This window comes from Panthera onca, chromosome E1 (assembly GCF_046562875.1).
Source record: "Panthera onca isolate mPanOnc1 chromosome E1, mPanOnc1 haplotype 2, whole genome shotgun sequence".
NCBI classification, from domain to species: Eukaryota; Metazoa; Chordata; class Mammalia; order Carnivora; family Felidae; genus Panthera; species Panthera onca.
The window spans coordinates 14,328,412-14,340,706 of NC_138352.1; the positions used below are offsets into that span (position 1 = coordinate 14,328,412).

General features: G+C 53.9%; 1 protein-coding gene across 1 annotated transcript in view; it reads left to right on the forward strand.

Moving 5' to 3' along the window:
• RPTOR (regulatory associated protein of MTOR complex 1) overlaps positions 1–12,295 on the forward strand; it is a 331,619-nt gene that overhangs the window by 73,440 nt on the left and 245,884 nt on the right. Inside the window, exon 2 of the mRNA XM_081791320.1 lies at positions 970–1,072. Within this exon, the coding sequence (XP_081647446.1) occupies positions 970–1,072 (103 nt within the window). The remainder of the gene's footprint in view (positions 1–969; positions 1,073–12,295) is intronic.

A 12,295-nucleotide genomic window follows, 5' to 3' on the forward strand; every position in this document is an offset into this window, starting at 1 on the left:
GCTCTGGTGCTCAGCACTGGGGGTCAAGGCTGGTGACCCCACTTGGAGCCCTCTCACCTCTTTGAAACGATACCCCACCGCCCCTGCTGGGATTTGTGTTTCCTGATGGATCCTCACCACCTACAAATAGCGATCGGCACCTAGTACGTGCTCAGTAAATGTTTGAAGGGCAAGTTCCGGGTTTCTGGCTTGAGCAGCTGGGTGGGTGGGGTGTTTCCAATACTGGGCTGCTGGAGAAGGAGCAGGTGTGCAGGAAGCTGTATCAGAGGATAGACCCAAGGTTTTGCATGTCAAGAAGCAGAGTATGAATCAGAGGGCAAACGCCAGACTAGAGAAGTATTTGCAACAAGTAATGTGGGTGCGGTCTTTAATATGGAAAGAGCATATGAAATCAATCAGAAACGGTTGCCTAATGAGGGTATAGTAGCATAAACGTGAGTAGAAAATCTACAAAAGATAAAAGATACAAATAATGAATACACCTTTGAAATAGTGTTACAAATACTGAAAGAATGCCCACTGAGTCAGTGTGATGATTTTTCTCTCATCAAATGATTAATGATTTCAAGTAATGGGAATAGTGTAACCTGGTCGCAGCGTAAATTTGTGCAGAGTTTTGGAACGGATTTTGGCAGAATGTATCAAATGCCTTAATACTTTTTAGTGAACTAATTCTGTTTCTGGAAATGTAGCATAAGGAGGGAGGCCTGTGGAAGCCTCTCCCGCTGCAACCCGCCCCCTCCCCCCCCCCCCCCCCAAGTGCCCACTTTACTCTGAAGCTTCTGGAAGAAGGCAGTTACTCCTGCAGCACCCCCGGGGGCAGCATAGGTCATAGGTGAATGGAAAGATGGCTGGAGAGGCCAGTGGTGGGGACAGGGCTTCATGTGTTCTGGGAACATTTCTGAAGCCTGGAAAAGTGCATGACGGGGATTCATTTTGAAATATTTGTTGTTTCTATTGTGTTTCTAGATGAAGACAGTCAGTGTTGCCTTAGTTTTGTGCCTGAATGTCGGTGTGGACCCTCCAGACGTGGTGAAGACCACCCCTTGTGCTCGTTTAGAATGCTGGATCGGTAAGTGTGCCCCTCACCCTCCTTCCTGGCCCGCGGGTAAGGTCCCTGTAGGGGCTCTGGGCTGGGCTGGCCTTGCCTTCCACCGGTCAGGTCCCTGGAAGGCTGGCACTGGTTTGTGTGAATCTGAGGGTTTCATTTCATTTCTTTCTTTTAAAACAAAAAAAATTTTTAATGTTTATTTATCTTTGAGACAGAGAGAGAGAGACAGAGCGCGAGCAGGGGAGGGGCAGAGAGCGAGGGAGACATGGAATCTGAAGCAGGCTCCAGGCTCTGAGCTGTCAGCACAGAGCTTAACTGACTGAGCCCCCCAGGCGCCCTTGAATTTGCCCGTATCTGGCACATGATAGTGGCTACGTACACTTTTAAAAGAATGGAGTGACTGTGATCTGTGTGCAGATCTAGGAGAGGACGGAAGGCGTGGCCAGAGCCGCGTGGCTCAGTGTGGAAGGGAGATGGGAGCCCCGCGGCCTTCACGCACTCTCCTCGCGGGCAGAGAACAGTAGGCTCTCACTATTCCGCATACTCCTTCTTGGTTTGCTGAGTTTCTGTCAACAGTCACTGCTGAGTCTTACAAAATGCTTTCCTGACATCTTTTGAGATAATCACCAGGCTCTTCTTTTTTTGGTTTGTTGATACGGTGAGTTGCGTTGATGGAATTTTGGTTGTTGAGCCAACCTTGAATTCCTGGAGTAAACCCCACTTGTGTTATCTTTTTTATATATTGGTGGATTCGATTGCTGCTGTTTTGTTGAGGAATTTTGCGTCTGTGTTCATGAGTGATACTGGTTCCTGGTTTTCTTTTCTTGCAACACAGTTGCACGGTTTTGGTAGCAGGATGATGCCGGTGCCATAAATGCGTTGAGAAATAGTCCCGTCTTTCCTGTTTTACGGAAGAGCTGGTCGTGAATTGGGTATTATTTCTTCTCTAAATTTTGGCATAACTTAACAGTGAAGTGTGGGTTTTTCTTTGTTTCCACTTTGAGTGTTTGGCTTTCTCTCTTTGGTAAGATTGGGGGCAGCACCCCCCTCCCCCAGCTTTCTCCATCCCTCAGCAAAAGCAGAAATTGTCTTCATCTACTTTAAATAACAGAAATTACAAATGACAGGTTTGCTCTGCTACTTGAAAGCTGGCTTTGTGCCGCTTGGATTTGACAAAAGGTCTCTCGGTGCCTGTTTTTGCTAATGGAAAGGCCCGCCCCCCCCCCACCCTTGGCTGATGAGAGGTGTCCTACCTTCCGGTAGCCCGGGAGATCTAGATTCTATTCTGAACTGAAAAAGGAGTTGCTTTTCCCACTTTACTTGCCTGTCTCACTGTCTTTGTCTCAGAGCCTCCCCGCGTGCGGCCCAGGCCTCTCGTCCCCCGCGCTCAGGGACAGAGTTGCGGTTTCCGTAGCTGATTTCCCTAGAGGCCTTCTTGGCTCTCTGCCACGTCCTGGTGCTTGTGCCGCTGAAATTGACTTCTTATCAGCCACCGCTGACTGTTTCCTTCACTTACCCCTTCTCAGAGTGGGATTTCGCCGGTTGTGTTCTATTTTCTCCCTCTTTAACTGCTCTTACGTTCGGTTTTTAAAGCACAGCTTCTCAACCTGGATCCCACCGTGAGCTCCCAGGGATGCTGGACTCCCTGGGACTGTGTGGGTGATGGTGTCTGAGTATAGAAATGCACCTTCCAGGAGAGGATTCTTGGCTTTCATTAGATTCCCTGGGGAAGCTCCCCCCACCCAAAGAAAGAAACCAAAAGAGCCCCTCCTTCCTACCTCACACAGTCTCTTTGATGGGTGTTTATGAGACAATGTCAGTGGAAAAGAAAATAATTCCTTACTTCCTTCTTGCCATGAAAAGTCCAACAAATAAATAGATGTTTTATATTGAGCTTTTAAAATTTTTCTGCAATTCAGGAAATGTAATCTACTCTGTACTAATTTCAGTGGATTTTGAGTTCAGAAGGGCATTTGCCGTTTTTTATTATTATTATTATTTTTATTTATTATTGTTATTTTTAAAAGTTTAAATCCACGTTAGTTAACATACAGTGTAATAACGATTTCAGGAATAGAACCTGGTGATTCGGCACTTACATATAACACCCAGTGCTCCTCCCAAGGGCACTTGTTTGCCTTTTCTAAGCTAAAAACTTTGCCTTGACCTTTATTAAAACTTGGGTAGGGGGGCGCCTGGGTGGTGCAGTCGGTTAAGCGTCCGACTTCAGCCAGGTCACGATCTCGCGGTCCGTGAGTTCGAGCCCCGCGTCGGGCTCTGGGCTGATGGCTCGGAGCCTGGAGCCTGTTTCCGATTCTGTGTCTCCCTCTCTCTCTGCCCCTCCCCCGTTCATGCTCTGTCTCTCTCTGTCCCAAAAATAAATAAAAAATGTTGAAAAAAAAAAAAATTAAAAAAAAAAAAACAAAAAAAAAACTTGGGTAGGGTTGGCCCTTCTGATGGTGATTTTATCAATATGGCCTAAGAGAAAGCAGAATCCTGGAGATTTGATTCAGCAAACTTGCAGGGGCACGAGCAGTGTGTGTTAAGATTTTATTTTGGGGGAAAGAAAGGAGAAAAAAGTCCGAAAGTTGCAAGCACACAGAACTAGAAGGCTTTTTTTGTGCTTCACACGAGAGTGAGCTGTTGACCTGCTGACCACTGCCTGGGAGTTTCAGTGCACAGTTCCCAGGAGCGTGACCCAGCGTGGCCGTCGCCATCGGGATGGACGTGGGCACTCTGCTGCCTTGTCGGCCTCGACTGTGTGTGGGTCTCCACCTGTCTCGGATGCCGTTTGTGGCACAAGGGCCTGACTCCGCATCGTGCGTGGCTGTTAATTTAATCTCATCCAAACCGGACCAGGTTCTCAGTCTTCGCTCGGCACTCGTGACCTGACGCCCAGAGGATCCCGGGCTGTGTTTAGGACACCGTCCCCGTGTTTCCTCAGGACCGAGTTTTGGTAGTGCCTCTTCGGGAGTGTCGCGGAAGAGATGTGCCTTCCTCCCACGGCATCTGTCAGGTGGCACGTGATTTTGACGTGTCCCGTTACCGCTTACGACTCGCTTATGGCGCGACGGGGTGGGTGCCTTGGGAACTCGAGGCTGCGAGCGCCCCCTCTCCGCTGTGTCAGTAATGACAGTTCTGGGGGGAGGCGCGCTGGCTGAGTGCGTGCTCCTCATCAGACCGCGTCTTCGGTGTGAACCCAGTGGGTCACGGTCCAGTGTCACCGTTGACTGTGTTGATGCTCTGCTTGTTTCCGGGTTAGCCAGCCGGCCCTGTTCCCACCGGCTGACGTGGCCCTCGTCGGGCGCCACTGTTGAGCGCCTCCTTACTTCCGGCTTGTTCTTTCGGCCCTTCCCCCGATGGGCCACACTCCTGCGAGCCCAGGTGCTGTCGGCGGCATCCGGATTTAGAAACGGAGACCCCGGGGCCGGTGTTGTCATGAGAAGCAGTGTCTTGCCACCCGTCTCCCCCTGCCAGAGCAGGGGACACACGCGTGTGCACAGGTGTGCTTCCTGTGTACACGTTCACGTCTGTATTTCCGTGCTGTCTGCACACGTTAAGAACCATGCATTGTGCCTCGTTTCCAACCCAGTGGGATTCTCCGTATTCGTGATTCCCTCCTCCAACAGCCTTGATGTATTTTCTCGGTGTCTCTTACCCTGTGTGACCCAGCGTCTCGTCTCTGCTGTCTGCCCCTCCCCACACGGGTGTCTGCTCCTCCCTGCCAGGTCCCCAGCCCTCCCCGGGAACACTGTCTTCCCTTCGCCTGTGCGGCCTCTGAGCCCCTGACGGGACGGGCAGCTCCCCGGGAGCCCCCACCCCGGAGGGCTGCCAGCCTTGCCCAGCCCCAGCCAGTGGCCCCAGGCTGGCTCGTGCAGGCATTTGCCGGTGTCAGGTGTGACGATAGTGGCAGCCGGGACCGAGAGTTGGGGCCCAGCCTTGGAGATGCGTGAAAGGCCAGTGCTTCTGGGCATTCGGAGCAGAACAGCATCCGCGGACGGCTGGGAAGACCTGGCTGGTGGACAAGGGGGGGGGGGGGGGGGAGGTCACCCGCCCGGGGCGAGCGGTGACCGGGGGAAGAGGAGCAGAGCCAGGGTCCTGAGTCAGCGGGGAGGGGAGCTGCTGGGGAAGAGTGGTAGCACCGGACGAGGGGGTCAGGTGGTGAGGGCCGAGGAGCGGCTGGGCTGGCGGGGCAAGGACACCCAGGCCCGAGGAGGGTTGGTCCTGCGTCTTTCAGGATGCGGACGTCCAGAGTGGGTCGTGGCGGGGTTGGGGAGGGGAGGGCATTGCCGGGACGGCCCCCTGCAGGGGCGGGTGCAGCCACACAGCCCACGGGGCCCTCCTGTGTGGAAGGCAGCCAGTCTGCACACTGTGTCTGGTCTTTGGAGTCTGTGCTGTGTCTCCGGAAGTCAGAGGGCTCTGCCGTTCCCTTCAGCAGATCACCCGTTACCGGGGCCTTAGTTTCCTCATCTGTAAAATGGAGCAGGAGGGAGGCGGAACGCGGCTCAGTGCAGACTGCCTGTGGCAAGGAGCGGCCCCCGATGCCTGTTCGCCCGCCACCCGGACCCCCCGCCTGCCACAGCACTGAGTGGGGACCCAGGCGCCTCCTGCGTCCGCTTCTCTTCTGCCCCCGCGTGCTCACGGAGAGAGGAGAACGGAGCGTGTGTCGTGCACCCCAGCCCAGTGGCACAGCGGCCCCGTGCTCTGGGGGCCTCCAGCAGATGTTCGATAGTGAAGCGCTGCGCGTTTCTCATTTTGTTTTGCAAAGGAGACGTCAGCCGTGTCAGGTGACGACCAGAGCCCCACTGCTTTGCTTTCCGGTGGGCCCGTGAGTGTGGGGTCTCTGTGCAGGGGTGGAGCGATTGCAGGTGGGTTGCCTTGGGGCCACAGACCCACATCAGGCCGGGGGAGGTGGTCGGTGCAGGTTGGAGCCGCTCTGCCCTCGGGGCCGAGGGCTCTGAGTGGTGAGACTCGTGGGCGACTCTTACTTCTCAGTCCGTGTCGCTGTCCCCGGGCATGTGCTGCCAGCACCGCGTAGGAGAGAGCGCTGCTTCCGGAGGCTCGGAGAACGGGCCTGTCCTCGTCCGTGAAGCGGCCCTTTAGGCTTTCTGATGTGACAGGGACGTCGTTGCCGGAACAAACAGGTAGAGCCTCAGCGTGCTGCTCTGAAGCCAGTGCACGGCCTCCCTGACGCAGGGAAGGCGGGGAGGGAAGGCTTGGGCGCACAGGCCCCTGCAGCTCGTGGGGAGGGTGCGGACTCGGGGGGCTCACCGGCCCTCCCGCGCTCCCTCACGGCTTTCGACGCGTCTTTCCCCGCCCCTGCCCCCCCACTCCGCCGGATAATGAGATGCTGTTTTATTTCATAGAAGTGACACTCGGCTCTTCTCAGAGAAGCGGGGGAGAGGCTGTTTTGTTTTATGGCCTGACATTAAATGCTACAGCAGCGATACTAAAAGCATCCCACTGAAGGATGCTGAGTGCCCATCCCTCTTGGAGAGATGTCTCCAAGACGAACGGAGCGTGTTTGGAAGCACTTCCCTGTTTGGAAGCAGGGTGCAGATGAGTTGACTGCTGAACAGGAGGAAGTGTAATTTTGCCGGGAGATTTTTCTACGTGCTCGTTAATGGTAGCCGTGTATCATAAGACGTAGGAAAGCTGAAGGTTTGTCAGCGGCTTGGAAAGTCTGGTATCCTAAGGAAATATCGAGGAGGCGCTCACCTGTGTTTTTCTCTTACTCCTTAGAGACAGGCCTTTTCTTTTTCCCCTCCATGCACGCGGGCACCGGGAGGCCCTGTGCAGCTGAGCTAAGAATAGAGCGGTCATCTTTGCACCTTTAGTGAGGTGGGTCCACCCTGAGGGGCTCAGGAGCTCAGAAGATGCTGTGGGTAGAGGACTTGGGGCAGGCCGTGTGGAGGGAGGGGGTTTTGCAGGGGAGGTGAGAGCCAAGACTGCGAGGAGGAGAAGGGGCCCAGCCGTGGGGGGTGTGGGGTGTAGGGGGCACCCACTGCCGTGAGCCTGGAGCACCCCTGGGCCTGCGGTGGAAGCCCTTGTTCTCGGGGGCTCCCGGGTGAGGCCCTCTTTTCTCTGTCCGGTCACACTGGCCTCTCCCGGCAGTATCTCCGCGTCCCCTGAAGGAGGCGTTGGTGTAAATCGTGTGGAGCCTCCATCCCCATGAGCAGAGTGCCTTGTGCGAGCGACAGGGTTTGCACTTCACAAAAGGGCATCCCGGCCACAGCTCCTGGTGCCTGCACGGGGCGGGGGACGGGAGATGGCACCAGGACCTCATCTATTTTGTGGCTAAGTGGCGGTGAGACTGAGGGCTGGGCCCGGCTGCAGCGTGGACAGGGCTCCTGGAGGATGGTGGCTCCCTTCCCGGGACCCTCGGGCCGTGGGAGGGCCACGTCCGGCCCTTGGCCAGAGCCTTGCTGCCAGGCTGTGTCCTGCTCTGTCCTCGACTCAGTAGGATGAAGTGCCTCCCACTGTATATGCTTCTAATGAGAACATATATGTGGGTGACATCATGGCTGACGGCGCAGAGCCGTTGAAAACTATCTCTGACTTCAAAGTGGCCCCTTTGCCATTATTATTTCTCAATGAAAATTAGCCGCTCGAGGTTACACGGCTAATTAGTGGCAGAGTCCTCGAACGCCACACAGAAATTTGCACTGGATCTAATAGGCAGTCCTCAGTTAATATGTCAATTAACCAGTACCTATGAAACGTCCACTTCAATACAAGCTACAGAGGACTACAGACGTTCTTTGAGCAGCGAGCTCTGTGTGCTTTTTTAATTTTCAGTCTGTTCTGAAGGTGGGCTGATCCCAGCATATAGTTCGGCAGCTTTTCCCAGACTGACCCAACACAGATCAAGGAACGGTGTGGGCAGCGGCCCCGAAGTCCGGCCCGGTCTCTTGTCACCTTCCAGCCAGCCCGGCCCCTTAAGTTAGTCGTGCTCGCGTTCACCTTACCCAAAAGGGAGCATGCTGGAGGCACTGCAGGCTTTTCCGGGGAGGAGTGATGTCACAGGAGAAGGCCCCCAGTGCTCCTCTCCGGGTCAGCAGAGCCGTGCTCCCTGGGCTCCTGCCCTTCTCAGGACCTTCCAGAACCTCCTAGGAGGAGGGAGAGCGGCCATGGTGCCGGCACCAGGTGCTGGGGTTGGGATCAGCACGTTGGTAGTTGATGGTGCACGGGCTCCCCCGAAGGAAGAGTGGACAGAACAGGAGGTTTTCCAGGCTGGCTGACTGCCAGCCCCATCGCCGACCTCTGTGACCTTGACCCAGTTTTTTGACCACCCAGAACTCCAGCTTCTCCCCTGTGTCGGGGCGTAGGCTGACTGCAGTTCCTGCCGACGTGAAGGTCTGTGCGTACGAGGTACGGGGCTTAGCCCGAAAGCCTTGCAGGAACGTCGACGCAAAGCTCACGTTTTATACAAATGCCAGTTACGCCCTCTCCCTTCCACCCACCTGCCCGCCCACTTTGTTCACTGAGCAGGAACCCGTGAGGGCAGGAGAGGAGAGATGCCTTATTAGGACAGCACCCACACTTCCAGACTGTCCACACTGTCCACCAGGAACTTAGTTTCGCTGACACAGCGACTTGGTTTATTGTAGTAAAAGCATCGTTTTCCTTGTCCTCGTCTTTCCCTCCCCCCATGCGCCTCCCCCCACTGTCATACCCTTGGGAGGAAACCATGCAGTTAATTGGCCACAGGGTTCCCAGTACAGAGGATGTGACAGGCGGCCTTGGTTGATCGCGGCCCCTCCCTCGGGAAGGCAGCAATTTTGAGCCAGACCAGGGAAGGAGGAGGAGGAGGAGGGCCCCGACCGGAGGGGTCTGCTGGCCTGCCTGCGGGCAGAGGCCCTCCAGCTCTGGCAGACGGGCGGCAGGCCCTCTCTGGGGACATGGGAGAGGACCGTGTGGGGCGGGAGGGCCTGGGCTTTCCAAGGGGAGAAGTCCAGGGGGGAGGGCCAGCTCTGGCCCTTCCCACCTCATGAGTACCTTCACCTCCTGCACTCCCTCCTTCCTCCCTTCGACGGGGTTCGGGGTTCGCAGAGGGCACGTGTGCGACCTGCCTCTGATCAGGTGGCGCCCCGCTGGGCCTCTCCTCTTTGTCCAGAGGAAACCGTGCCCTTCTCTTGCCCGTGGACTCCAGCCGGAGCACTGGGCACACGGGTGCCACACGGGCGTGAAGGTTCACGCTGGCTCTTGTATTTACCCCTGGTCTCCTGTCCCAGGCCTGGCCGTTTGAGCGGTTTCTATCTGCTGATGCTGTTTTCAGCTCCCCTTTGCTCTTCGGTGGCCCTGAGTTTTTATTTTTCCGATCCCGATTTATTCTGGCCCTTTGCCAGTCTTGTGATTCAGATCATAGCAGGGTTGACTGGGGTCGTCGTAATTCCCTCGAGACCTCAGCACTCGGTTCCTACCAGGACAAAGAGATGAAAATGAACGTCTAATGTCTTTAGTTACAGATGGAAACGAATTTACCATAGTTCTTCCAGATAAGTTAATTATGACCCAATTTTCATTAGGTTCCGCTCAGCCAGAATGTGCTCGTTAGCTGACTGGGCTCTTCTGAAGCTGTTGAATTGGAGTCTCCAGGGTAGAGCCCGGCGTCTCTGTTTTAAAAAGTCCTCGATGACTTTGACGCACCGATGCTAAAGGTCCTTGCCAATTCTGAAGTCCTGTTGCTTAATTTTATAATTCTTTTTTATTTAAAAATCAAAGTAATACATGCATACAAGTTTTAGAGTCACATCATACTAGAAAGTATATTAAGAGGAAGCTGTCTCTTCTCTCTGCCTTTCCCAGAGGGGCTACTCTGATTCCTTTCTTGTCTGTGTAGGTGATTTGTTCCCTGTAGTAGTTACAAATTTGCCAGTTACTTTTATTTGCTAAATTTTCTGTGAACTTGTGAGTTCATTTTTTTACATATACTCCAGTAGATCTGTCAGGTGCTATCAGTACTCATTCCAGTGCTCAGATAATCTGTTCGTTTTTTAAAAAACTACCCCTCTCGCTCCTCTTCATCCTTAGAGCTGGCTTGTGGGCGTCTTGTGGTCTCTCTCTTTCTTTTCCTGGATCCTTCATGGCCTCGTTTGGTGCTGTATTGCTCAAGAGGAGACCATGGGACAGATTTTGTGAGTGTTTGCGTGTCTGAAAAGACCTCTGTTTTATCCTCAGACTTGAACATCAGGCTGACGTTATCTTCACGACGGACTTGGAGGTGTTGCTCTGTCTGTCCAGCTTTCGTCGTCGCTGGGAAACCCAGAGACCGTCTCATTCCTGATCCTTTGTGAACAGAGTTTTCTCCAAGGACTTTTATTTTCGGTCTTTTGTTTCTGGCGATTTGGCTCTGATGTGTCTGGGTTTTCTTGGGTTAATCCTGTTGGAGTTTCACTGAGCTTCTCGAACCTGTAAGTTTATGTCTCTTGCCAGATTTGGGAAGTTGTCCAGCATTGTATCTTCAACTGCTCTTTGAGTTCTGCCCTTAATTTTCTCTTCACTGTGAGACTCCGGTCCCGTGTGTGCTGTCGTCCCCGGTCCCGTGAGGCTGTGTCCTTGGGAGCCATTCCCACTTCTGCAGGGAGGAGTGTTAGGTTCTTGCCAAGCTGGGGTTGCACGGGGGGCGGCCGGGGTGTCGAGGGAGATTAGCTGCCATCTCAACTGTGTGCAAGACGGTATTTGAGACGGATGCTTGGGGGCGTTGGGGCAGACTTAGCGTTAATACACGGAAAACGAGGAGACTGCAAACGGTTCGGGAAAGGTGTTGTGTTGGGGACTGCGGCTCAGCAGTGAACAATCTTACAGCACACCTGTAAGGCTGTGTGACGGCGGGGGCTGCCGGGTGGCGGGTCCTGGTTGCAGGGAGGAGAGGCTTCACGCGGTGGGTGAGTCTTGAGCTACACTAGTGGCTTTTTTCGTGGTGGATCCTCTTTGCCTGGAGAAGCGACTGACGGACCTGGGGCATTTGGCAGGCGTTTTCTGGAAGATGAACAGAGTGAGCCGTCACTTTAGGTGGACATGGAAGTATTTGTTGCCGGTGGTAAAATTTGAGATATTAGGGAACGAAATGCAGAAGATCCACATGGCTCGGTGAGCCAGGGTTTTACAAGTGACCAGTGATGACGACACATCATCCATCGGTAGAGGGTCCATTCAAAGCGCACGACAGACTAGCGGGTTCAGTGCCGTAGATCCAGGGCCATCGCTGTGCCTTCAGACTCCACGTCACGCGGTCTTAAAGAAACTGCCGCGGTGGAGTCGTATAGCATCCAAGCAGATAGCCACGACTGTCTACAAAGGCTGTTTATGTCTTTACTTCTTTTGTTATTTTTTTAATGTTTATTTTCGAGAGAGAGTGTGAGTGGGGGAGGGGCAGAGAGAGAGAGAGAGAGGGAGAGAGAGAGAGAGAGAGAGGGAGGCACAGAATCCGAAGCAGGTTCCAGGCTGAGCTGTCAGCACCGAGCCCGACGCGGGGCCCGAACTCACGAACCGCGAGATCACGACCTGAGCCGAAGTGGGACGCTTCACCGACTGAGCCACCCGGGCGCCCCTACAAAGGCTATTTAAACCAGCCTCTCCTTTCCGGCAGCGTCTGTGCGTCCGTGCGTGAGGTGGGGTTTTCCTCCTCTGTGTCGGCGAGGACCACATTTTGTGACAGATGAGCGCAGAAGCAGGTAGTGGAGTCCAGCTGTCATGTGTTAAACCAGATACAAAAGAAAATTTCTAAAAATTGTAAGGCAGTCCTGCTTTTTTCTTTGATTCTTTTTTTTTTTTTTTTTTGCAAAACAGTCATTTTTCATAATAAGTATGTTCAAATGTAATGAGTTGTTATTACTTTTAAATGAATGAATGAAGAACTCTGTTTAAAATTTCTCGTTTGATTTTGAATACAGCCAATACCAATCAATAGATACCGCCGCTTAAACATTGTTTGGGGTTCCGCATAATTTTCAAGGGTGCACAGGAGTCCCGAGACCAAGTAAGTTTGAGGAGTTGCTGGTTAGGGTTATTTGCACTAGAATCCACTCCCGAAATAGGCGGGTGAGCCAGTAACACACGGGTGTGCTTGTGAAACTGGTTCTTGTGCGTAGGCGAAAGTTCGCAGACGAACGCGTCACCATGGTCGTTCTGTCCTCCTCCCCGTCCTGTTGCGTGAGGGCTGTCGTTAGAAGGTGAGGGGACTGCCGCGTGGCCCTCCCTGCGGCCCCTCCTTTGCACAGCCTGCGGGCAGTGTGGGGGTGA